This window comes from Podarcis filfolensis (assembly GCF_964270895.1).
Source record: "Podarcis filfolensis genome assembly, chromosome: 18".
Taxonomy (NCBI): Eukaryota; Metazoa; Chordata; class Lepidosauria; order Squamata; family Lacertidae; genus Podarcis; species Podarcis filfolensis.
The window spans coordinates 4,702,066-4,729,128 of record NC_139622.1 but is presented as its reverse complement, the minus strand read 5'-3'; the positions used below and the strand labels follow the sequence as shown (position 1 = coordinate 4,729,128).

The 27,063-nt window shown below is 49.9% G+C and overlaps 1 protein-coding gene across 14 annotated transcripts in view; it reads left to right on the top strand.

Moving 5' to 3' along the window:
- PTPRS (protein tyrosine phosphatase receptor type S) overlaps positions 1-27,063 on the top strand; it is a 308,002-nt gene that overhangs the window by 249,755 nt on the left and 31,184 nt on the right. For 6 of the 14 annotated variants that reach the window (XM_083594329.1, XM_083594336.1, XM_083594335.1 and 3 more), the window contains 8 exons: positions 1,168-1,758; positions 2,521-2,618; positions 2,776-3,032; positions 4,918-5,011; positions 7,145-7,357; positions 8,147-8,304; positions 13,629-13,741; positions 19,387-19,434. In XM_083594329.1, the coding sequence (XP_083450455.1) occupies positions 1,168-1,758; positions 2,521-2,618; positions 2,776-3,032; positions 4,918-5,011; positions 7,145-7,357; positions 8,147-8,304; positions 13,629-13,741; positions 19,387-19,434 (1,572 nt within the window). The remainder of the gene's footprint in view (positions 1-1,167; positions 1,759-2,520; positions 2,619-2,775; positions 3,033-4,917; positions 5,012-7,144; positions 7,358-8,146; positions 8,305-13,628; positions 13,742-19,386; positions 19,435-27,063) is intronic. The other 8 variants (XM_083594342.1, XM_083594334.1, XM_083594341.1 and 5 more) reach the window with 3 other exon arrangements.

The following is a 27,063-nucleotide window of genomic DNA, read 5'->3' as shown; positions in this document are numbered from 1 at the left end:
AAAGGGTGGCGGAAAGGTTGGTCTGCATGCAGGCATAGTCTCTGATTGCCTGGAAAAAGCCCTGGAGGGGAGGGGACTTTGGCAGCTGTCAGGAGGTGAGGACTTTCAACTCAACCTTCTGGGGATGATCTGCTGTGCTTAATAATAATAATAATAATAATAATAATAATAATAATAATAATTTATTATTTATACCCCGCCCATCTGGCTGAGTTTCCCCAGCCACTCTGGCCGGCTCCCAATCAAGTGTTAAAAACAACACAGCATTAAATATTAAAAACTTCCTTGAACAGGGCTGCCTTCAGATGTCTTTTAAAGACAGGATAGCTGCTTATTTCCTTCACATCTGGTGGGAGGGCGTTCCACAGAGCGGGCGCCACTACCGAGAAGGCCCTCTGCCTGGTTCCCTGTAACCTCACTTCTCGCAATGAGGGAACCGCCAGAAGGCCCTCGGCACTGGATCTCAGTGTCCGGGCTGAACGATGGGGGTGGAGACGCTCCTTCAGGTATACAGGACCGAGGCCGTTTAGGGCTTTCAAGGTCAGCACCAACACTTTGAATTGTGCTCGGAAACGTACTGGGAGCCAATGCAGATCTCTCAGGACCAGTGTTATATGGTCCCGGCGGCCACTCCTAGTCACCAGTCTAGCTGCCGCATTCTGGATTAATTGCAGTTTCCGGGTCACCTTCAAAGGTAGCCCCACGTAGAGCTCATTGCAGTAATCCAAGCGGGAGATAACTAGAGCATGCACCACTCTTGCAAGACAGTCCACAGGCAGGTAGGGTCTCAGCCTGCGTACCAGATGGAGCTGGTAGATAGCTGCCCTGGACACAGAATTGACCTGCGCCTCCATGGACAGCTGTGAGTCCAAAATGCCTCCCAGGCTGCGCACCTGGTCCTTCAGGGGCACAGTTAGCCCATTCAGGACCAGGGAGTCCCCCACACCCGCCCGCCCCCTGTCCGCCAAAAACAGTACTTCAGTCTTGTCAGGATTCAACCTCAATCTGTTAGCTGCCATCCATCCTCCAACCGCCTCCAGGCACATTAGGCCTGACCTCCCACCAAGCCCGTGCAAGTCATGTTCTCACTCATCAACTCCCAACTCGCATGGTGTGCGATTCACTGCCGCCTCTCCTGACCTGGTCTGCCTCTCTTCTCTCCTCTAGTCCCAGGGAAGCCGATCCTGTCCGTCCACCCGACTCAAGAAAACGCCCTGCTGGTCAAGTGGGAGCCTCCTCTGGATGCAGAGGGTCAGGTGCTGGGCTACCGCTTGCAGTTCGGCCGCAGGGACGTTGACCCCTTGGCGACGCTGGAATTCTCCTCGGAGGAGGACAGGTACACGGCCACCAACATCCACCGAGGGGCCACCTACGTCTTCAAGCTGGCCGTCAAAAGCCGGTCTGGCTTCGGGGAGGAAGCGGTCCAGGAGCTCACCATCCCAGAAGACGTGCCCAAGGGGTACCCGCAGATCCTCGAGGCCAGCAACATCACCTCCAAGTCGGTGCAGTTCCACTGGATGCCCCCGGTCATGGCGGAGAGGAACGGGGTCATAGTGAAGTACACCGTGGCCTATCGCGAGGCTGCGTCTTCCGGGAGCCCGCAGGAGAAGGATCTCCCTCCGTCTCCCGAGAACTCGTACACGCTGAACGGCCTCAAGCCCAACACGGCCTACGATGTTAAAATCCGAGCCCATACCAGTAAAGGTCCGGGGCCGTACAGCCCTTCTGTCCAATACCGGACGTTCCTCCTGGACCAAGGTAGGACTTGCCGGCTACTCCACGGTGACTCTCTCTCCCTGTATCGTGATCCACTCCCGGGAGGCAGAGAAGTAAACAAAACAAAGCGATTAAAAATGAAATACAAACAAAAACACGCAAGCCCGCAAATCAAAAGCCATTAAGCTCCCCGCTTGGAAGACAGGCGTGCGAGTACGTTCCTTTTAAAAAAATAAAATCAAAATTAGAAAGGCAGGTGGCTTCTCTCTGCCTTCGGCAGGTAAGTCCTCTTTCCTCTTTCTTCCGAAAGTCAAGTCCAGACAGTCCTCCTTGATTGACAGCTGGGCGGAGCAGTCGCTATCACAGGTGGGAGGAGCCTTTTCTTCTGCTTTCTCGCCTTTTCTTTCTCTTTTTCTCTTTCTCTCTCTCTCTCTCTTTTGCAAACCACAAAACAGGGGAAGGGGAGATAAACGAAACACGAGCCCCACATGTCCTGTCCCCCCCACCGCAGAGGCCCTTTTCTCCTCAGCAGCCAATCAGGAGCTACGTAGCCTGTTTTCGAGGGGCGGGCACAGGGCGGAGGGGCGTGTCCCGTTGTGTGATGTCATGGCGCCCGGGTTGGGTGCGGGACGGAACGGAATGGGCAACCGTTCTGGGCGGAAGCCGTAGCGTCGTGTATTTCGGAAGGCATTGCCGATTGGTTGGATGCTGATTCTTGCCGGTTGTTTGGAATTCCAAAATGTGGCTCTTTTCACCCCGTTCCCCTTGCTCCCCGCCTCCCCTCACTGCTTTTCTCTCCAACAGTTTTCCCAAAAAACTTCAAAGTGAGGATGGTGACCAAGACGTCCGTTCTCCTGGGATGGGAGTTCCCAGAGAATTACAATTCTGCAGTTCCGTACACGGTACAGATCTATATTACGTTTGGGGAGTGTTGCACTACCTGTCGGGGTGGGTAGGGGGTGAACGGACCCCCCCTTCACCCCGAGGTTCACGTTCCCTCACTTGCCAACCTCTCATAAATCTCGATTCGCTTCTCCCCTCCCCCCCCCCGAACTTCAGATCCAGTACGAGGGCAAAGAGATCGAGGTGGACGGCCGTGCCACTAAGAAGCTCATCACGAACCTGAGACCCCACACGTTGTACAGGTTCATCCTGAAAGGTCCCAAGGGCACCTTGGGGAACCTCCAACAGCAGGTGGAGGTTTCGACGGCAGCCAACCTGCTCGGCCGGAAGCCGGAGGTGACCTACAGACACGACCTGGACGGGAGCATCGTGGTGAACCTGCCGGAAGTGAAAGGCTCAGATTCAGCTGCACAGTACGTAAAAATAACTGGGAGGCAGTGTTGGGATATTTCCGTTCCTCCTTAAAAAGGGAGCAGGCTGTTGTCTGTCACAAGCCTGCGTACTTCCTGCTCACAGGGAGTTTCCGTTTTGTATATAGCTTTTGTTTTCTGTCTGTTGCCTCGGCACAAAGGCAGGCAGTCATGATTTTCCTTCGTTCTGACCAACGCTGAATAAAGTTGTAAATAATAATAATAATAATTTATTATTTGTACCCCGCCCATCTGGCTGGGCTTCCCCAGCCACTCTGGGCGGCTTCCATAGAAACCAAAAAAAACTAAAATGTCACACACTAAAAACTTCCCTGAACAGGGCTGCCTTAAGATGTCTTCTGAATGTCAGGTTTATCGCTTTGACATCTGATGGGAGGGCGTTCACAGGGCAGGCGCCACTACCGAGAAGGCCCTCTGCCTGGTTCCCTGTAGCTTTGCTTCTCGCAATGAGGGAACCGCCAGAAGGCCCTTGGCGCTAGACCTCAGCGTCCGGGCAGAACGATGGAGGTGGAGACGCTCCTTCAGGTATACTGGGCCGAGGCCGTTTAGGGCTTTAAAGGTCAACACCAGCACTTTGAATTGTGCTCGGAAACGTACAGGGAGCCAATGTAGGTCTTTCAAGACCAGTGTTACGTGGTCTCGGCGGCCGCCCCCAGTCACCAGTCTAGCTGCCGCATTCTGGATTAGTTGTAGTTTCCGAGTCACCTTCAAAGGTAGCCCCACGTAGAGCGCATTGCAGTAGTCCAAGCGGGAGATAACTAGAGCATGCACTACTCTGCTCTTCTGGGTGCATCTTCTGTTGCGGAGTCTGCTCCAAGGGCGTGCACGAGTCCTGGAATGTGTCTGAGGCTCGTGTCGCTAACTGACTGATGCTGTTCTATGGGAGATCGATGGATCGTCTGGAGATGACTGTCTCCCTGGCAGTATCCCAACAGGCAGGGCTGTCTTACCCATAGGCGCTCTGTGCCATGAGTTCGAGGGCGACCAAGCCAGCGAGATGCTGAGGCGGCTGGCTGGCACCGCCCTCCTGCGCACCTGGGACTGGGCAACCTGGGGGGGGGGTGAATCTTTGCACCCCAGTGCCACATATGCTTAAGACAGCCCTGCTGGGAAGTCAAGCAACCTGCAGCCCACAAGCCTGGTTTCATGTAGCTCCCTGCCAGGGATTTTAATGTATTTATTTCTGAATAATAATGGTGATAACAGTGTCACGCTGGGGTATGGGGTGGGGACTTAAACACGTTGCCGAGTTCCCAAAAATAGACCAGAGGCAATTGTATTTCATCCAGCAGAGCTTTACTGCTACTGAAGGCAAATGAGCATAATGGTCACAAATCCAATGCATTCAGGATTGGCCCTGACCATAAGAAATCCAGTTGCAGCTTAACTTAAAACTTACAAGAACTTATAATAAGGCTAAACTGTAACACTATAGCATACAGAACACCACACCAGAACAAAGAGATAGAAAGAGAACATAAGTAAAAACCAGGCTCCTTCTGGCCTTGCTATTGTAGTCAGCATGACCTTGACAGAAAGAGATAACAGAACCAGTTCAAATCAGTACAGATCAATATTTTCTGTACTAAGAAATGCAAACAGACAAATAATAATAATCTTATTATTAATATGCCGCCCATCTGACCGGCTTGCCCCAGCTACTCTGGAGGGCTCCGGACAAAATATTAAACACAATAAAAAGACAAATTGCCCTATATCCCTTTTTTTAAAAAGTTTAAAATTCTGTGGTATTTCATTCCACCTTCAACGTTTTATTTCTTAGCTAGGTTGGCGCTTTGCTGCCGTTCTCTCTTTCCTTTTTAGCCTGTTCCCCATCTCAGTTCCTTCTCCTTTCCTGATCTGCCAGGGCATACTACATCGTGGTCGTTCCCCTGAAGAAATCCAAAAGCGGCCAGTTTCAGAACATATACCACAGTCCGGAAGAGATGGACTTGGAGGAGGTGAGTGACAGCCGTCATTCATGTACCCCGCACCCCAGCCCTCTTGTGTACACTCGGAGTTGGCCCAGGACATCTCCCAGAATCCTCTTGGGTAGATCAAAGAATGGGGGGCAGTGGGATGATTTAGGGGGTGCAAAGAGGCGGGGGGGCACTGGAGCAATAAACGACTACCAGACTTTGAAAAGCTGGCATCACTCCATCAGGTTCATCCGGTTTGTTGAATTCATTCAACTAGCTTTTGGATAAATGCGCAATTAAATGTTGCTGTTCTGGATTTTCTTTTACTGTTCTCCTTTTCAGTGGGTTCTGCAAACCGCTGTTCTGGATTTTCTGGATTTTCCTTTTACTATTCGCTTCTTTAGTGGGTTCTGCAAACCGCTATTCTGAACAATGCTTTTTATAGGGTAGAGGGGACTGGGGGTGGGTTTATGGAACGGGGGGGGGGGAGTTTGGGAAGCACTTCTCTAAGACCTCAGCAAATGTCGGAGGAAGTCAACCCTGGATATTTACAGAAGCCTACAAACTTGTGAGTCAGGAGACAGAGTCTACTGCACCTCGGAACCTGCATGTTTCTAGCTGTGGGCACTCACAGGTTTCTAGACCTCATTGCCTCAGGGAGAAGATTTGAAAGTGGTGCATAGAGGTTTTACGTAGCCCATGGATGGAGGGCTTGGGACAGCTTGTTGTGGGGCAGGGAGGGGGAGCTCCTGCCCTCTGGGTACTGCAGAACTACAACTCCCATCATCCACAGCCAGCATTGGCAGTTGCCAGGGATGATGGGAGTTGTAGTTCAGCAACAAGCAGAGGCCCCGAAATGCCCCCCCATACCTGGCTTAGAAGGAACTTCCATAGCAGTGTGGAGGGTCAACACATTTTCAAATATACCGTATTTTTCGCTCTATAACACGCACCCGACCATAACACGCACGTAGTTTTTAGAGGAGGAAAATCCGTAGGCATTCCCTCCATAACACGCACAGACATTTCCCCTTACTTTTTAGGAGGAAAAAAGTGAGTGTTATGGTGCAAAAAATACGGTAAACCCTCTTCCAGGGGCATATTTAGGCACAGCCAAGCTTTGGTCTTTGGTCTCTGATTCTTCCAAAGAATCGCAACGTTGGAAGGGACCCCCTGAGGGTCATCTAGCTTAACCCCTTTGCAGTACAGGAATCTCAGAACAGGGTCCCCCATCCGATTGGAAACCACACCGGGCCCCGCTTAGCTTTGCAAACGTGCTAGAAGTTTTGTTACCGCACCGCTATTGTGCCCCTGAGGGATAGGTCAGCACGAGACTTTTAAATCTCAAGGTCATGGGTTCAAGCTTCACGCTGGGTGAAAGATTCCTGCATTGCATGGAGTTGCATGAACCTCAGGGTCCCCTCCCACTGTGAAGAAGGAATTACCGTATTTTTTGCTCTATAAGACTCCCTTTTTCCCTCCTAAAAAGTAAGGGGAAATGTGTGTGCGTCTCATGGAGCGAATGCAGGCTGCGCAGCTATCCCAGAAGCCGGAACAGCAAGAGGGATCGCTGCTTTCACTGCGCAGCGATCCCTCTTGCTGTTCTGGCTTCTGGGATTCAGAATATTTTTTTTCTTGTTTTCCTCCTCCAAAAACCAGGTGCGTCTTGTGGTCTGGTGCGTCTTATAGAGCGAAAAATACGGTATATCTGCGGAGGTGGGGGACATGTTGGTCTCAGTAAACCAGAGGTCAGCAACCTTAGGCCCATGGGCCAGAAGCGGCCCATAAGGGTTGCTTAACTGGCCCATGAGCCACCCCCGAACTGAGCCACCCGCTCGGCGAGTCCCCACGCACTGCGCTAAACCAGCGCGGCACGGGGGCTCTCTTTCACAGCTCCGGAAATCACTTGTGCGCATGCCCAGATGCCGAAAATCACTTCTGCGCAGGCGCAGTTTCCTGCGTCGCAAGCCTTGCCGGCCTCTGCAGTAAACACTGCCCAGACCCTTATATTTTCTTCTGAGACTGTTCTCCCTGAGGGAGGCTGGGATAGTTTAATAAAGGAGAAGAGTAACCATACTTTTGTGCACCTGGAAGCTTTTGTCTTGCCTTCTTCTCAATCTCTGTGGTGCCTCGCGTAGCTGATTTGAACCTCCTTCCTCGTGGTCCCCTTCCCAGTTGATTCAGATTTCCCGGCTGCAACGCCGCAGTCTCCGCCACTCCCGCCAGCTGGACCTCCACAAGCCCTACATCGCAGCCCGCTTCAACACCCTGCCCTCCTATTTCATCCTCGGGGACTTGAAGCGCTACGACGGCTTTGAGAACAAAGCCTTGGAACCTGGTCAGAAGTATGTCATTTTCGTCCTGGCTGTGCTCCGGGCCTCCGATCCGGTGAGTCCTCTCCTGCTTCTGAACTTTGTGCGTAATGCTCTGGATTCTCTTGGCTCAAGACAGATTGCATCCAATGTAATTTGAATCCCCGTGACAGGGTGAGATCCCGTTACTCTGTCCCAGCTCCGGTCAACCTAGCAGTTCGAAAGCACGCCAGTGCAAGTAGATAAATAGGTACTGCTGCGGCGGGAAGGTAAACGTCGATTCCGTGTGCTCTGGTTTCCGTCACGGTGTCCCGTTGCGCCAGAAGCGGTTTAGTCCTGCTGGCCACATGACCCGGAAAAGCTGTCTGTGGGCAAACGCCGGATCTCTTGGCCTGAAAAGCGAGATGAATGTTGCAACCCCATAGTCGCCTTGGACTGGACTTAACCGTCCAGGGGTCCTTTGCCTTTACCTTAGTGCAAGGGTTTCTGCTTTCTTTTTCCTTTCTCCTCCTGTGATGAGGCTGCATTTTAATATTTTAATGTTTCAGTATTTTAATGTTGTATTTTAATCTTGTTTTTAAGTTGCACTCATTCAGCTTGTTTTTATTATTGCTTGTTAGCCGCCCTGAGCCCGGCCTTGGCTGGGGAGAGCAGGGTATAAATAGAAATTATTATTATTATTATTATTATTATTATTATTATTATTATTATTATTATTACATTGCAGCCGGGGGCTGGACTAGAGGACCGCTGGGGTCCCCCTTCCAGCTGTTTGATTCTAAGTGACTCCACGTTTGGAGCCTGCGCGTTACTGATTCCCTTCCCTCGGCTCTCCTTGTTTTCTCTCCCTCTCCCTCTCCCTCAGTTATACGCTGCCAGCCCCTTTTCAGACCCCATCCAGATAGACAACCCTGACCCACAGCCAAAGATTGACGGCGAGGAGGGACTGATCTGGGTGATTGGACCGGTCTTGGCCGTGGTCTTCATCATCTGCATCGTCATCGCGATCCTCCTCTACAAAAAGTGAGTGGCCTTTTCATGCATGTTTTGCGCTTCCAAAGCATGTGTTTTTACCCCCATGCTGCTGGCTGTGTGGTGCAGTGGTTAGGGCAGTGGTTCTCAGAGTGGGCGATACTGCCCCCTGTGGGTCAGTGGGGTGATCTTGAGGGGGGGCGTGCTGGGAGGCAGGGGGCACTCAACAACTCACGGTCTTCCAAAAGCTGGTGTCACTATATCCAGGCACCACTATGCATTAGAAACAGAATCATACCACTTAAAACATGTCCAAAGTCTGCTTCAGGGGCCTCATTCGACCCGCCGGTCGATTTAATCCGGCCCCCATGGCAGCACCGTATTTTTCGCTCTATAAGACGCACCAGACCATAAGACTGGTGTCAGGGAATCAGGAGCAGGAGCACTGGGGAGAGAGGAATGGGAGAGCGAAGGGGAAGAATCCGAGGGCAGCGTAGGGGAGTATGACAGTGGCCCGAGAGATTCCATGAGCTTCTCCAGCGAATCAGAAGATTCCCAGAAGGGGGCGCCGATGGTCAGGGCAAGGGGGGTCCCAGGGGGGACGCACCAGAAACAAGGAGCCAGAGGGGAACCCCAAAGCAGCAGTGGGGGATCGGGACCAGTTTCCCCACGAGAGCGTAGTGGGGGGGAAGAGTCACATGTGTCAGGGCCAGCGTCTCCTCCGGAGAGGAGGGAGAGTGAGTCAGGGCTGACCACGCCTCCATCGGAGAGTGGGGGAATGGAGGGGAGGTCAGTTGCAGCTAGCCCCCCCGAAGGGGGAAGCAGTGACAGCAGCAGTGAAACGGTCAGGAGGAAAACTGCTGGCTGGGCGCGCGTGCCAAGTTCAAATGTGCAGGCGCGGGGGACAGCAGGAGACCCGGATGGGGAACCAGCTCCTAAAGCCCACCGGAGGGAGGGAGAAGGCTCAGGGGAATCAGCGTCAGAAGAGGCTAGGAAGGGCGAGACCCCGGCGGGCAGGCGGACCCAGAGGAGGAAGGAGCAGCGGAAAAGGTGGAGCAAGGCGAGGGTCTTAAATTGGTGTACAGGGGGAGGAGATTCAGAAGGGTCATCAGCGGTCTAAAGCTTGAGACGTGGGGCTGCGCGCTGCGGCTCTGGAAGTGAAACTGAACTTCAATAGAGACTTTTGTATTTAACAACAAAGCAGCGTTGGTCCTTTGTGAGCTGGGACCTTGGGCAGCTCTGACAACTGGTTTTTGGAAGAGGAAAACAAGAAAAAAAATATTCTGAATCCCAGAAGCTTGCTGTCCTGGCTTATGGGATAGCCGTGCACAGCCTTTCCTGGGCTGGGGAGGTTGCGCGCGGCTATCCCATAAGCCAGGACAGCCAGCGGGATCGCAGCGCAGTGATCCCGCTGGCTGTCCTAGCTTCTTGCTTGGCCGTGCACAGCCTTTCCCGGGCTAGGGGAGCCTTCATCCCCTGGCCGTAAGAGGCTCCGCACGGCTAAGGCTCCGCCAAGAGCCACGCTCCCTTTAAAGAGCGTGCGGAGCGTGTGTGTGGCTCTTGGGGGCTTTTCCCCGAGGAGGGAGAAGGGCAGCCCAAAAGAGCCGCACACACGTTTCCCCTTACTTTTTAGGAGGGGAAAGGGGCGTCTTATAGAGCGAAAAATACGGTATATGTCCTGGGGTAAAATCCTTAAAAAAGCTCAGCAGCTTTGGTCGGCCCTCACACATGTTCACTTTATCAAATCTGGCCCTCTTTGAATAAAGTTTGGGCACCCCTGATAAAACAATAATGGCTCCTCCCTCGCCCCAATGAATCCTGGGAATTGTAGTTTGCTAAAGTAGCCAGGAGTTGTTGGGAGACAACCCCGCAGAGCTGCAATTCCCAGAGTTCCCTGGGGAAAGGGGTCAACTGTTAAAGCGCTCTAACCTTTGAAGTGCTGGAGAGCTGGCCAAAATCTTTGGCAGAAGACTGCGAGGTTTGGACCGGGCGCAAGACGCTTCCTTCTGCCAGATCCGTGGGGATGATCTGCAAGCGACTCAGCACCCTTAGCAAACTACACCCCCAGAATCCTTTGGGGGTGGGGGGAAGCCACAGTCGCTTTGTGATGGACTGTGACCTTTAATATGTTTAATACGGCATCTCACTCTTGAATGTACGGTGCTTGTGGGGACACAGCGAAACGAGAATCAGCTCCGTTTGAATCTTTGCATGTGATTTAGCTGCAATTCGTACATGGCTGGGGGCTGGACTAGATAACTCTAGAAGTCCCTTCCAACCCCAGAGACCTGAGTTCATCCATTTTATGGCGTTAAACTAAGCCATTTTCATTGTACTTTTAACATGGTGTAATCATGGACATTTTGAAATCTATTGCGTTGCAATCTTCCTTAGCGGCGGCATGCTAAACTTCGAATAACGCCCTTTTTATAGGGTAGCAGGCACTGGAGATGAGTTTGTGGAACCAAGGAGGCAGTGGCTCAAAAAGAGTTCAGGAACCGCTGAGTTAGAGTATTGGGCTCGGACCTGGGAGACCAGGGTTCGAATCCTGCCCACTGAGTGACCATGAGGACCAGTCCACTTCTTTTCTCAGACTGCCCTACCTCACAGGGATGTGGTGAGGATAAAACGAAGGAACACGAAGGTTTCATGTACTTGCCACTCTCTGAGCTCCTTGGAGGAAACATGGGATATAAATCAAATCGGTGAATAAATAAATAAATGTGGAAGATTGTGCGTGGCAGGGGGGAGGTAAGGGATGCCATTCGCTTCCTACAGAAGTGTCAGGAGCTGCCATGACCAGAGACAATATGTTGCAAGGGGTCAATCACACACGATTTATTATTTATACCCCGCCCATCTGGCTGAGTTTCCCCAGCCACTCTAGGCGGCTCCCAATCGAGTGGTAAAAACATGATAAAACATTAAAAACTTCCCTAAACAGGGCTGCCTTCAGATGTCTTTTAAAAATAAGATAGCTGCTTATTTCCTCGACATCTGATGGGAGGGCGTTCCACAGGTGGGCGCCACCACCGAGAAGGCCCTCTGCCTGGTTCCCTGTAACTTGGCTTCTCGCAATGAGGGAACCGCCAGAAGGCCCTCGGCGCTGGACCTCAGTGTCTGGGCTGAACGATGGGGGTGGAGACGCTCCTTCAGGTATACAGGTATATACGAGCCACTATTTTAAAGATTCCTACAATTCAGATGGTTGAGAGTCCTGGTGAAGGGGTGTGAAGGGCGACTCTCACTAACCTCATCTTTATCTTTTCCTCCTTCTCTTCTTTTTTCTTTCTTTTTTTACTGCTTCCCTGGACAGCAAACCAGACAGGTAAGAGTTTTTAAAAGCTCCCGGTCTCTGATTCAGGTGGCAGTCAGGTGCACCTTAGGAACCAAAAGGCAATCAGTAAAGCAAAGGTGGCACTTTAAGCTGCAGCTGAGCTACTGAAACATCGCTGCTCCTAAAAGTGCCAGCAAGGTTTAACCCTTGAGTAAAGAGGGAGGGCAACCCAAAGGGAACGATATTGCAACCTGTCCAAAAACAGGTTGCAGGTGGAAAGGGCAGTTTCCTGGCAACACTCCTAGGCTCTTGGAATTATTTGAGTTTGGGTCACATATTTCTCCACTCGCACTAGAGCTCAGAGTTCTCCCATAAAAGTTGATTTGCAGTTAGTTCAGGAGACCTCAAGGGGGGAGAACAAGCTATTTCTCAAGGCTTTAGACAATAAAGTTTGGGCTTTCCAGATGGCTGGCTATTGGATTGCAGGCTTCCAACCATAGATTTGACGTTTTGTATGTTGACGCTGCTTTTTCTTCTTGGAAAAAACCGCAACAAAACCCTGATAGGTCCGGGTGCTGTTTGTCTTTATTTATTTGCATTGTTTATATCCCACTTTTCCAACCTTAACAGAACACGCAAGGGAAGCTCACAAGGCAATTAAAACCACTACGCAAACAACATCTAAATTCCAGATCATGCCGTTGAAAGATAATCACTGCTAAACAAAAGCCAGGAAAGGGGTGGGGAGGAATACATTTAGTGAAACAGAAAAGGCAAGAGTAAAGTAACAAGAAAAAGCCTTAGCTTGGAGGCAGAAAATCACCAAGGATGGGACAAAATGGATTCTCATGAGGCAGAGAGTTCCACAGACTAGGTATTGCTTCTTAGGTGATATTTTCCATTGTTCCCTCTCCATCCGTGAAGGAAAACCTTTCTGGCTGATCTCGGCGGATAGGCAAGGAGGATGAGATGGTTTGGGCTCCGTTTAGGGGTTTGGGGGTAACAGGTTGGTGGCCCCCTGACCTGATCCAGAAGCCTTTTCTTATGGCCTTAACCACAGAGCCTGGGGACTCCCAGATCACAAAGAGCCTTGTCTCCTCCTTGCCGTAGTTTTCATCCGCTTGGAGTAGATGTCTGTCCCAGCAACATCTTCAATGTCAAGCCTAGATGAACTCTGCTGCGTTCTCCTTTTCTGAATAATAAAAAAGTCGACTTCGCGTTGAGCCTCGAGTCTTCATTCTGACCTGTGAATTGTCCTGCCTGTCTGACCGTCCTGACATTCAGCAGTCATAACTTATCAAAGCCAAGCATTCTTCTGGTTTTAACGCTCGTTCCCTCGGCTGTTGGAAATCTAGGTAGCAACAACTAGACTGTGGAACACCCTGCCTCATGAGATTCACTTTGCCCTGCACAGATTTTGTCAGAATTAATTTGACACTGCTTTTGAGAGCCTGTTTGGGAACCGTAATGTGCAGTTTTGTGGTGGTGTTGTTTTTCATTTAAGTGCAGCGTAAGCCAAGTTGAGGGACGCAGGTGGCGCTGTGGGTTAAACCACAGAACCTAGGGCTTGCCGATCAGAAGGTCGGCGGTTCGAATCCCCGCGACGGGGTGAGCTTCCGTTGCTCGGTCCCTGCTCCTGCCAACCTAGCAGTTCGAAAGCACGTCAAAGTGCAAGTAGATAAATAGGTACCGCTCCAGCGGGAAGGTAAACGGCATTCTGCTTCACCAGAAGCGGCTGAGTCCTGCTGGCCACATGACCTGGAAGCTGTACGCCGGCTCCCTCGGCCAATAAAGCGAGATGAGCGCCGCAACCCCAGAGTCGGTCACAACTGGACCTAATGGTCAGGGGAGGCTGCTGATCCCTTATTTTCAAACTGAAAGTTGACAGCTATGCCCCCCTCCCCGGCCCAAAAATTGCTGGACTGTTGGACTCCCATAATCCCTGACCTTTGGCTGCTATGACTCCTGGGAGCTGGGGCTTGGCAACATTTGGAGGGGCACCAGGGGGTCCCCAAAACTGACAGAGGTGCAGCGCTGCACACGACTCCTTAAAGCCTTGTCTTTTATCTGCTCGCTCTCTCTTCTTCCTGCTCCTCAGCAAACGAAAAGACTCGGAGCCGCGCATCAAATGCATGTTGAACAACGCAGAGATCACCCCTCACCACCCCAAGGACCCTGTGGAGATGAGGCGCATCAACTTCCAGACCCCAGGTAAACAGGCCGCATGCCACCAGCATCCCCGGAATCTCCCCTCGCCCCCTGAAACTTCACTCGAAGAAAGACCGGCCCGGCTTGGTTGCTGCCAGCCAGAGTGTTCGGCCAGGCTATATCTGCGGCCTTTGCAGCAGCTGCCATCGCCAAGCAACATCTCAGGTAGGAGGAGGAAATGCCCAGATCGTGTGGGGCAGAGGCGGCAGCGGCAGGTTCGCCTGCTAGGGAGACTTCTGGCCACGGGCGGCAAATCGTAATGGACCTTTGGCCAGGGCTGTTTGTGTCCGTGATATTTGACGATCGCCGAAAAGCTGCAGAATGAGATGGTGGCCACAGGATCTAGCTTTCTGAGAAGCTCTGCTTTCTTTTCTTTTTCTCTCTCTTTTTTAATTTTTAAAAAGCAAGTTCCTAGTCCTTATTGTTCCTTAATGTATTGTGGAATGAACACGAGCAACGCAAGGGCGAAATCCCATACGTTTCTCTGCCTGGTGCTCTGACTGATACTTTTCTTTTTTTCCTGGGGAAGCGAGTAAGGGCTGTAGGCTTTCCTGGTTTAAAACAATTACTGTTTTATCTGTGCCTTCTGCCAATATGTAAGCTTGCCTTTTGACTTCTAATGACTTGTTTTCTTTTCTGGTTTTGTTTTTTTTAAAAAACGAAGGTTTCTGGATTTAGGTAGGTAGGTTTAGGCAGCACTGCTTCGTGCAGATGTGAACAAAAAAATGCAAAATTTAATTTATTAGTTTCACTTTTTAAAGGCGAGGCGCTAGTCCTCATGACCAGACAGAGAAGTCTGAAAGTGTGCAGGGAATGCTTGGCAGAAGCTCAGGGCGCAAGGCAAGGCTGCCTGGATGGGAATTCTAGTGCTTGGATGGGCTGTGGGTGCGATTTGATGTTCCCCCCCCCCTCGATTTGCCTAGTGGAAGTCAAAATTAGTGATGCCAAATTTGTGGGAGGTGGAGCACAATAAATTACGCCCAAAAAAAGTGGATTAGTGGAAACGCACTTACGTTTTGCAAGGATTTATAGTCCAGAATCCAACTTTCATTGGTGCGGGATTTTGATGATGATAATGAGAGCAGCTATTATTATTACTGCTACTGTTATTTGTTGTAACTGATGTTATTGGCACATTCTCAGCCCTGGCTTCAGAGAAGGGGAACAAGGGGGGCTTAATTTCCAGGGCTCTTTGTCAGTTGCCGCTAGTTTATCAGCCTCTCTAGGCACACAAGATGTCTGTTGATGGAAATACCTTTTTGTTGGCGGGGAGCCAGAGGGGGGGGTCCAGATCCGGTCCATAATTTGCCTCCTTCCTTGGAGGTTTCTAAGCAGAGGTTGAGTGTCTGCCACGGATGCTTTAGCTGAGATTCCTGCGATTGCAGGGTCTAGACCAGGCATCCCCAACCTTTGGCCCTCCAGATGTTTTGGACTACAATTCCCATCATCCCTGACCACTGGTCCTGTTAGCTGGGGATCATGGGAGTTGTAGGCCAAAACATCTGGAGAGCCGCAGGTTGGGGGTGCCTGGTCTAGGTTACCGTAGGGTTCCCTTCCAGTTCTGCAATTCTATGATTTTCTGATTCCCATTGTCATCAGGCAGATTATCCAGGATGATGGGGTTTGTAGTCTAGATTTGGGAACCCAAAGCTGAAGGACGCAAAAGCTGAAGGGACACCAAGGTTCCCTTATATCTAGCTAAATATATTGCACGGGTTTTTCACTCAATTGTGCAACAGCTGCTGCTGTTTATTATAGGCTATCGCTAACTGAAAGTTCTTCAGTCTCGGGTCGGACTACAACTCCCATCATCCCTTAGCTGGGTCAACTGCTGAATTAGCAACAGCCTTCAATAAATTGTAATAATAATGAAACAATGCAAAACATGTATGTATTATGTCCATAGATAAGATAATGGGACTTTAGAGCTCCTTCGGTTTCCAGGTGTTGCTGGAATACAAATCCCATCATCCTGGAGTGTTGGCTAAGCTGGCTGATGGTGAAGGCAGTTCTCTCTCGACAGTCTCTGGAGACCCAAGTTTGATGGATACGACCACTTTTCTTCAACCTTGTTGATGGACTACAACTCCCATAATGCCCAGCCAGCATAGCCAACGGTTAAGGACGATGGGAGCCGGAGTCGAGCCTTTCCCTTGCCCATCAGCTGACGTCTCCCATGTATTGTCTATGGAAGGATCTGTTATTTGATCCAGACCAGGTTTCCAGAATCCTCTGGCGCAAGCCGAAACTTGTTCACCCCAGGACTCAGAGAGGATTCTGGGAGGAACAGCATCAGACTGTAGGCAGAGGGGTGTCAAGGAAAAGTACCCTAACGGACACCTCTTTGGGGTTGGGCTGGATGATCTTTGGGGTCCCTTCCAACTCTACAGTTCTGCGATTCTGTGGACAACTAGTTCTTATTTCTAAGAGTCCCAGGCCCCTGAACTCAGCAGGAGATCAGGAGTAAGGGAGTTTTAAAAGCCTAGCTCCAGAATGGAGAGAATATGGAGAGCATTTGTTTTTTTCAGTGAATTGTATTTATTTATTTTATTTTTTTAACTTTTTCACCCTGGCTTTTTCCATGGTTTCCGGTTGCTGCGTGTGGTTAGGAATGATCCTGTGTTCTTTTGTTTGGGGTTTTGCTTTTAATGTGCATACATACCACACACACACTCATTTGCTTGCAGGTATATGCACACATACATGCATAACAGTGTAAGGTAAAGGGACCCCTGACCATTAGGTCCAGTCGCGGCCGACTCTGGGGTTGTGGCACTCATCTCGCTTTATTGGCCGAGGGAGCCGGCGTACAGCTTCTGGGTCATGTGGCCAGCATGACTGAGCAGCTTCTGGTGAACCAGAGCAGCGCACGGAAACGCCGTTTACCTTCCCGCCGGAGCGGTACCTATTTATCTACTTGCACTTTGACGTGCTTTTGAACTGCTAGGTTGGCAGGAGCAGGGACCGAGCAATGGGAGCTTACTCTGTCGCAGGGATTTGAACCGCCGACCTTCTGATCGGCAAGTCCTAGGCTCTGTGGTTTAACCCACAGCGCCACCCGAGTCCCATAACAGTGTCAGGAATATCAGTTAATTCCAAGGGCTGTTATATGGCAGGAATCAACCCAGTGACTGCTTTTGCCCAAATCAATCCAGGACGTACTTCTTGCTTTGCCCTGCAGCTTGTGTAGGAACGCCTGAGGTTTTCTTTGCATGGCTGGGTTGCAGCCTGCTCCGTTGCACGGGGTTGGACTAGATGACTGTGGGTGTCCCTTCCAACCCACAATTCTATGGCAATGGGGTTTCACTCATTGCTCCTCTCCCTTGTTCGCCTGCCCACCGAAAGCATGCAGCCCCAAGTAGCGGGGCTGGGGAAACCCAGTCAGATGGGCAGGGTACAAATAATAGAATTATTATTATTATAAAGTTGCCATTTTGGCATGCGAGGCAGCCACCCCCCAAGCTGAGAAAAGGCTCTCCACCCCTGACATATAGGAAAGCTGCAAGGTGCCGCTTCCCATCTCAGAAGCGGAGAACAGTGTGTCAACATTTGGCATCTCCGGGCATCTGGTGAGGAATCGTCTGTGTCCCACCTGGAACTCCTTCGAGAGCCAGTGTGGTGTAGTGGTTAAGAGCGGTGGACTCGTAATCTGGTGAACCAGGTTCGCTTCCCCGCTCCTCCACCTGCAGCTGCTGGGTGACCTTGGGCTAGTCACACTTCTCTGAAGTCTCTCAGCCCCGCTCACCTCAGGGGAAAAACAATGCTGTCCAGGGTTGTCAAGACTGCGGAGAGAATAATTGGGTGCACTCTTCCCACCTTGGATCAAATCTACGCTTCCAGGTGCCATAAGAAAGCTGCAGAGATAGCGCAGGATAGTGCGCACCCCGGAAATGATCTCTTTCAGCTTCTGCCTTCTGGAAGAAGGTACAGGGTTATAAAGACTAGGACTAGCCGCCTGAGAAACAGTTTCTACCCAAATGCGATTTTGGTGTTAAAAGCAGTGTAAGGAGTCTCTATGGGAGTATATTGTATTTTAAAAATGGGGTATCAGAGTTTTTAGGGGGCTAACCAGGCTGGGATAGCTGGGTTAGCAGGCTTGTTGGTTTTTGAATGTCTTATGTAGATTTTTCAATTTCGTTCTGTGTGGGACAATGACAATAAAGATTATTGTATCGTAGAGTGTTTGTTGTGGGGGAGGAGGGGAAAGGAGATGGTTAGCCGCTTCGAGACTCCTTCAGGGGAGTGAAAGGTGGGATATCAAGTCCAAACTCCTCCTCCTCTTCTTCTTCTCCTTCTTCTCCTTCTTCTCTTCCCCTTTGCAGGCTGCTTGCATGTTCCCCCTCGCTTTGGCCCAAACCAAAGGACAAAAGCCCTTTCTTCATTAATACAGTGATAGTTAATCTGCGGAACTCCCTCCTGCAGTAGGCAACTATGTCCCCCAACCTGGTTGGCTTTTATATTTGTTAAAAGCTGCCCAGAGTGGCTGGGGCCCGCAAGTCAGATGGGCGGGGTATTATTATTATTAATATTATTATTATTATTATTATTATTATTATTATTATTATTATTCATTGAGGAGAGGGCTGTGTCTCCACTGTGGCTTTCTGCACAGTGAGCAAACTGTTGATACCAGGGACGAAAAAGAGTCATTGCCACAGGATGGCAGGATGACTGGGGGAGAAGAAATCGGAGAGCAAGAGGGGCCGATATCTCCCTCTCAAATGTTAAAGGGAGGGAGGGGATCCAGTTCTGTTCATCTTTAAAGGCAGCCCTTACTAATCCAAACTTTCCAAAAACAGTCGGAGGACTGGGAAAAGGCGGCCGTCCTTTGCCAATTCTCTCTCCCTCCGAATTTTGCACTGTAGTTCTTCACCCCAAAGTTATCAGGTGCAAAGTGTCATTTTTTTAAAAAACGAAATGAAATGCGTGCGTTAGAGAAAACGACAGTACAAAAGGGTGAGTCGCTTATGGGAGATTGCATTGTGAAAAGTCCACACGCTGGGCAAAAATGCACGGGAATGTTTGTGTGCCAGGATTTGATCTGCATTTAAACGCTGGTGGGTTTTTAATTGCGGTTTTCTTTTTGCAAACCAAAGCGGAGAGCTGAACTTAAGACAGGAGGAAGTGGAGAAAGAAACAGATTTTCCCATGCCTAACTTTTTATGCAAAACTTAACATGTGACGAGACTTTGACGGTTTGGGGGGGGGTCGCCTCCTCCAAATTTTCCTCAGTGTTTCCTTGAAATCAAGATATGCATTCAATCGTTTCTTCGTTGCTCAGATGCTTTTTTGGGTGGGTGGGGGAGGCGAAAGGGCTTAAGGTGGGGTAAGATTCTGGATAAAACAAAGCAGCTCTTTTGTTTAAAGTCCTGCCCCCCTCCCCCCATGCGCACACCCAAGAACGTGGCCAAAAAACAAGACAAAGCCCAGCCCTTTGTGAAAAGGAGAAAAGGGGGGGGGGGCGGGAGAGGGAGGGGAAAGAAGAAGAAAACACCTTTCATTTCCTCTCGAATTTTGTGTTGCTTTTTTCCGTTTTCTGTTTTCTTGGTTGAGTAGTGTTTTTTCCTTTTTTATAAAAGTCTATATATTTTGTTTTTTTGTTTTTGTTTTGTTTTTGTTTTGTTTTTTTGTTTTCCTGTTTTCTGCAGATTCTGGGCTGAGCAGTCCCCTCAGTGACCCTGAGTTTGACCTTGAAAGTTAGTTCCTGTGTGTTTTCGTTCCTGTCCGTTTCATTGGTTGTGCTCCCCCCTCCTCAGCACCACCCGACCTCCCCCCCCCTCTCCCCACCCCCCAAATATATATATTTCGTTTTCCTTCTGTTGCACTTTCCTCCTTCCATGTTCACTCTCACACCCCTTTCTCTCTGCATATCTGTGGCTTTTGCCATCCCGTCCCTCGTGCTGCTGCTTGTCTCATCTCCAAACCGTGCTTCCAGTTTTACAGTTCTCGGAAAAAAAAGGCCTTTTGCAAAACGGTCGAAATTGCGACTGGATCAGGGTGTTGCGTTTCGCTGCAATCCTGCGCATAACCTTCGCAGAAGTCAGCCCCGTTGAGTTCAGTGGGATTTACTCCTATAGGACTGCAGCAGAATTCCAACTTGAATTCTACTCAAGAGTAGACCCACCAGGTTGTATCCAGCGACAGTCCCATTGAAATGAATTGTCTTTGGTCCATTAATCTCAGTGGGTACCACTAACTAAGCGTGTGGTGGAAATCAGTGAGCCTATGAAAGTCACTTTCATTCGCTTCCTTGGTTTGCACCCAACTAAATCCTACTCTGAGTAAACCCACGTACATTAATGGACACTGCAAACTTACAACTTGGGCTGCAATCCTAACTTCACTTCCCTTGGAATTATGTTTTGCAATTGGGCATATTCATGAGCAGGCGGGGTTGCAGCCCTACTCAGAGTAGATCCATTGCAGTTAAAGGTCTTGGCTAACTTGGGTTCAATGGGTTTACTCTTGAGCAGAACTCAGTTGGATGCAACCCTCCCACGTGTTTATCGGTATAGCAGTTTGCATTTATATATTACGATCGTTAATTTCCCCCATCTCCCCCACTTGTATGGCAGTTCAGAGCATGCAGGGCCACCTTCGAACAGCCAGCACAGTCAGCTGTTTCCCAGAACTTGCTCCGAGGGTCTTTTGTGTGTGGAAGTGGGGTGGAACAAGGTGGGGGGGCGGCTCTCCCCCTACATCTCCTCCTCACCTAGGGAGGGCACATTAGGTTTCCTGTTAGGGACTGCAGCCCCCGGGCTGAGAAAATATTCCCTGCCCCCTGATTCAACGGTTCTCAACCTGTGGGTCCCCAGATATTGTTGGACTACAACTCCCATCATCCCTGAGCTCTGGCCTTGCTGGCTAGGGTTGATGGGAGTTGTAGTTCAACAACATCGGGGGACCCACAGGTTGAGAAAAGCTGTGCTAGGTGCTGCTTCCCATCTCAGAAGCAGAGACAACGTTCGTCATCTCACGGCATCCTGAGAACTGTTGTTTACCCCCCCCTCCAAGCACCCTGTGCAAACTATGGTTCCCAGCCTTCTTTGTGGGCGGAGAGGAGGCGCATGTGCTTTAAATGTGGGTGTCTTTTAGGAAAGGAACCCAGAGCTGGCATTTTCACGACTGTGGGAGCAAAAAAACAACAACCCACGACCATTACCGTATTTTTCGCTCCATAGGGCGCACCGGACCATAGGGCACTCCTAGTTTTTAGGGGGGGAAATAAAGGGGGGAATTATTCCCCCCCCCAGCCCCAAAGAGCAAAGAAACCAAGACAGCCAGCGGGGTCCATCCTGCTGGCTGTCTTGGCTTCCCCTTTAGCCACGCGCAACCTCTCCAGCCGGGAGGATGGAACCCACTCGCTGTCTGGGCTTCGTTTTTAGCCGCGGGGCTAAAACAGGTCCGGGAGCAGCGGCAAGGTTGCGCGCAGCCTTGCCGCCACTCCCAGAGCTTGCGGGGCTGGGGGCGCGCTCCAAAGGTTTGCGGATAGCTGTCTGAAGCCCAGGGAGCGTAGCGGAAGTTGGCGCTGCGCTCCCCGGGCTGCAGGCTGCTATTCACAAGCCTTCGGAGCCCAGCAGGAACTCCCATCAGGCTCCGAAAGCTTGTGGATAGCTGCCTGAAGCCCGGGGAGCGCACACCGACCCCTCTCACTCTCCAGGCTACAGCAAAAAGCCTGCATTCGCTCCATAGGACGCACACACATTTCCCCTTCATTTTTGGAGGGGGAAAGGTGCGTCCTATAGAGCGAAAAATATGGCTGCAGAAGAATTTCCAGGGGACTGTAATCCTCTCTGGAGCCCATCGTTTTACTAAGCACCTGAGCTGTTTTTTTGCTTTTTGCTTAAAGAAGCAAGCGGCAACAGCAGGCCTCTTCCGTTGAGCTGCAATTACTTCAGCGGCAGCAGGGCAGGCCTCTGGTCTAGGCAGCAGATGTTGGGCCGATTTTGTCCGTCAAATGATCCGGCTCGTAGAAAGAGTGAAAGGAGGGGGGGGGGATGGAGAGATAGAGAGAGAGGAGCTTGAATTCTTTGCAATAACAAGATTAAGGAGATTTCAAGGGATTTGAAACGCTAGATGAGAACTCTCTCCCCTAAGATCTCTCTCTTTCAAAGCCTGAAAATATGGACTCGGTCAACAGCTTGATTTCCCGGAAAGCTGCTTTGACTTTGAGCAAAATGTGGGGTTGGGGGGAGGGAGACGGGGGGGGCGGAGAGAGAAGGGAGGGGCGGCCTCTCTCTCCCATGCACCCAAATGCAGAAAGTAGTACGAGAAGCAGGTAGGTGGTTAAAGCCAGATTCCCACAATCATAGCAACCCTCGCAGGAAGGGACTGGTACCGGAATCGAAAGGAGGAATTGCAGTGGTTTGGGAGGTTAGAATGCTTCACCCGCACTCCCCAAGTTGGCAAGGGGAGGCTGAGGAAACTTGGGGTGTTTCTGAAACTCTCGTGAATGGGGAGAAGCGTAGGATTGGAAGGGACCCAAGGATCATCTAGTCCAACCCTCTGCACTGCAGGAATTTCAGATAGATCGTCCCGGACTGGTGGCCGTCCAAGCTCTGCTTAAAATCCTCCCAAGGATGGAGGGTCCATCACCATCAGAGGGAAGTCCGTTCTACTGTCAAATGGCTCTTAAGCATCAGAATATCCGCCCTAATGTTGAGTCAGAATCTCCTTTCTCATAATTTAATCCATTGATTTGGGTCCTGGTCTCCGGAACAGGAGATAACAAGCTTGTTCCCTCTTCCATGTGACAGCCCTTGAGATATTTCAAGATGGCTATCGTATCTCCTCTCGGTCTCCTCTTTTCCAAGCTGAACATACCCAGCTCCTTCAACCGTTCCTCATCAGGCTTGGTTTCCAGAGCCTTGATCATCTTGGTTGGTCTCCTCTGCACACCTTCTAGCTTGTCAATAACCTTCTTAAATTGTGCTGCCCAGAACTGGACACAGCGTTCCATTTGTGGTCTGACCAAGGCAGAATAGAGAGGGAATATTGCTTCCCTTGATCTGGACACTAAACTTGAAAATATACCCACCTCAAGCTTTGCACAGGATTTCAGCAGTCGGCCTTCTCTGAGCTGGGCTAATTCTGTTGCATCTCCACATTAGGAGTACAAGTTAACTCATCTGCAGAGAACCCGAAGAGAAAGAGGTATGCTCAGGGTAATGAATCATTCAGAGATACAGTGGGCACCCTCCTCTGTGGATGAGTACTTTTGACTCACAGAGGCCTTCTATTACTTAACTTGCTCCTTTCCCATGCGAAGTAAACACAATTTGTTTTTTGGGGGGTGGGTTTACTGGCCTCTTTCATAGGTGTCTGCTTAAATCCCCAGGAATTTCAAGTACAGTGGTACCTCTGGATGTGAACGGGATCCATTCTGGAGCCCCGTTTGCATCCTGAAGCGAACGCAGTCCACATCCGTGAGTCTGCGCCGTTCGTGATTTGCCACTTCCGCGCATGTCTTGCACCCGAGTAATCACACAACAGGCTTCACTGCTACTGATCTCACTGGATAGCTAAAGCTGCAGTCCAACTGAATGTCTGAACTTACGAGTGGACACTGTAGGTTAGGCCCCGTCTGTTTACCTGTTCTGGATCCGGGGTTAAAGAAGGAGAATAGTTGGGTGAGAGGTTTCAGGAAGAAGTCTGCATAGCCCTTTTGGGGACATTTATGAAGTCCAAAGGTCTGGATAAAAACTAATCAAAGCAGGAAATGTATTACCTAGCTAAGCTGCCCTTTCAGGTCTACAGAGGTATCTGCTAGGTTTCGGTGGTTGACAACTGCTATTCTCCTGTGTTTTCTGGCTCCCAGGTTTGCCTTTTGCACCTCTAAGGGTGGGAGAGGGGAGCAGAGAGACCCTCTTTCTCAATCTCCACCCCTTCCACCTATTACAGTCTTTCTTCCTTGCCGGGTTTGGTGAATAAGAAAGCCAGCTTTTTGCAAAAGCACACTGTAAAACTGGTGAACACAGCACTAGCTTTTGCCATCTTTGTCCCCGAGTTCTCAGGTTATTTTACTGCTATGCTGCCGCTGCTGCTTGGTGCTGCTTTTAACCATGCAACCCCCAATAGGGCTCGAAATTCTCCATGGCTCCCCATCATCTCCCCCCACCTCTCCCTTTCTCGTTCCCAAGTCACAGCGGTGGTTTCTCAGAAGGAGGAATGAACTTCCCATGGTTCCCAGCTCACTTCCCATGGTTCCCAGCTCATTTCCCATGGTTCCCAACTCATTTCCCATGACCACCAACTGACTCCCCAAGGCTCTCAACGCCTTTGGAACTTGACAGGCAGAGCTGATGATCCATTGTACACACACACACACAACCCGCAAATATTTTTTGTTCCATCTAGGCAACCGTCAGAGAGTGCCTTCTTAGGGTATATGCCTACACTGCAAATTTTAAACCGGTTTAACTGCCATAGGTTCTCTCTGAGAACTCCCAATAATTTGTGGGCTTTGCTGAGATCGGCACCTATCTCTTTTGCAAACTGCAATTCCCCGGAAAGGCATCTGTGGCAGTGAAACCATAAGACATCTAAGTGCAGGTGAGAGGGAGCTGTTTTTTTTGAGTGCTTCCCTTTATTAAGCAAAAGCTTGTGCCTGCCGAAGGTTATCATGGTTAGGGAGAAAGGGATGGGACTCTTTGGGTCCTGATTTGCTAGCTTGTTTCCTGCAAGGAGATGTTTTTACATAAGGCGAACATTTAGAACCAAACATTTTAGAACCAACATTTAGAACACAGCTCATCTGCAACTGTCTGTTGTAGTAGAGTCCAGAAATCTGCCCGCCCCCCCTTTCGGAATAAAGTGTAGAATTGCTCTAAGATGACAGTCCTATTTGTCCTTTCTTGGAAGTAAGTCCTGCTGAAGTCACCACTGAGTAAGCATGCATGAAATTGGCCTGTAACTGATTTATGCCACGGCGTTTTCTAGGCAGTAACTTCTCTGGATCTATGCGTTGTCATAAGACAGTTCCACAATGAATCAGCTTAATTAATGTGAGCGTTTCCTTAGCGGCGCTGATTCTGCGCCCTCGCATTCCTTCCACAAATTCAAGCAGTGTGGAATCTTTTAAAAAAAATGTAATAAGATACTATTTTCATGCACACACCGCTTTTTCTATTTCTCCTTGCAATTCCAGGCATCATTCTCATGCACCGACTCCCTTGCAGCCTTCTTAATCATATTGAAATTCTGTTTGCCGGGGCTGGTTTAACACACACACACACAAAAACACGCTAGCTGCAGATTTCAGAGAGAAGGGGAAATCCTGTGGATCTCATACCTAAGCAGCTACCAGAACTGGGAAAGGGCACAAGGGTTTTGGGGACATCTGCCCAATTTCAAAAGGAGGAATGAGTTCTGTCCGTGGCGCCTTTGCCCAACAACCTCAGACATGTGAGGACAGGCTGAAGTCTTTCAGGTTAAGCAAAGGCATTCTGAACACTGGCATTTGTCAAGCAAGATAAGTGTTGGAAGATTTCTGACAGATAAAAGGAAGGACTTTTAGCAATGGCCACCTGTTTTAAAGCAGCGGCTTTAAAAGAGAGTTAGACTTATTCATAGATGGGGGGGGCTATTGCCGAACTGATGCCTCGGCTTTGCCCCCCAGATCTCCTGGGGAGAAGGATCCAAAACTGCTGCTGTTTTTTAAAAAAACTGCGGCAGAATTAGAGATCTAGGAATAGTTTCATTGGACAGATTCTGCCCTCCTTTCGAGGGGAACAGCACCAAACCACCACTAAGGGGGTTTCCTTCCTCCAGATTTGCAAATGACCACGAGAAGACCTGCAGTCTCTTTAACAAACACCCTCTCCAAAAATTAAATTAAAAAAAAATAAATTAAAAATTTAAATTAAAAAATCCTATGCGAGAAAGAAGTGGGGAAACATTTCCAAAATTCTGTAGAAGCGGTTTGTAGCCAACTTAAGTCCTGTTCAGAATAGACCCATTGAAATTAATGGGTATCAGTCACATCCATTAATTTCAATGGGTTTGAGCTGAGTAGGACTTAACATTGGGTTCAACCAAGTGACCTTTTCCATAAACATCGGTTTTTTGGAAGTGGAGAAATCTACCACCCCACCCCACCCAGTGCAGTAGAACGTTTCTCCCCCTCCCCATGTGATAAGATTTCAAATAACTATATCCCGCATTTTATAGCATTGTTCTCAGGAAACCTCTGATATTAGCTGGGGTGGCAGCTTTCACAAGACCAATTTATTATCCCCAAATGGTGGAGAGAAAGGAGCCTCTTAGTGACTCAGAAATGGGCTCTTCCAGGAAGATGAATGAATGTTAGGTATTATTAGGGGAGGGTGATGTGAGCCCCCTCTGCCTCAAAGGCAAGTTCTGAACATTTAAATGACACCTGAACCTCCTTAGTGTGCATTGTGGTGCAATGCACTACTATGGCATTCTTCCTGCAGAAGCTCCCCCCTTCCAGACCCCTTATGGGAAGGTCCACAGCTCACCTGTTTGGCATGCAGAAGGCCCCAAATTCAGTTCCCGGCATCTCCAAGCAGGGCTGGCAGAGAACCCTGGAGATTCAGCGCTGGCCAGCGTGGGCAATATTGAGCTCATTGACTCAGTGAAAGGCAGTTTCTCTCTATAGAATATTTGCATGAGTCTGTCGTCAGGCTGCCGGAAACCATGCAGAGCTGCTGCTTTCGGTACAGACCAGGTGTTGCCCAAGTGGTGCCCCCACCCAGATGTTGTCAGGGATGATGGGAGTTGTAGTCAAAGCAACTGCCTCCGGGGGGGGGCACCACTCTGGCTGCCTGCTGCAGCTGCTTCCTTTATCTTCACGGCAAGACAAAGCCACTCTTACCTTTTGGGAAACCTCTGCATTTCCTCCTCCATTTCCAGCACCACCCCCAGGCGCGTCGCGCTCTCCTCATTTCACTGGCCAACTCAACCATACGCCCCCCCCCTTTTGAAACCTCTGTGCGGTGTGTCTTGTTTTTATCTGGGTTTCTATATATATATTAGTATTATTTATCATTCCAACGACCCCCTTTGCCCTTGACACATCGTTTGTTTGCTGTGTTGGCACTGGCGTGCTGCCGACTTTGTTTTGCTTTTCTTGGAGGGGGGGGCCGTTCCCTCGCTTCCTTCCTCCCTTCCACCCGACACTACCCTCCCTTCGCGACGTCACCATTTGGAATCGCTCTGCGAAGTGCCTGCTATCAGAATCTTTTTTTCTCTTCTGTTCTCGTTTGCTCCTTTTGTTAGTTCGTCTCTCTTTACAAAAACGAAGGGGGGAGAAATCCCCCCTCCCCTCCCTTCCGATTTTATGGATAAATGTCGAGAACGGGGCC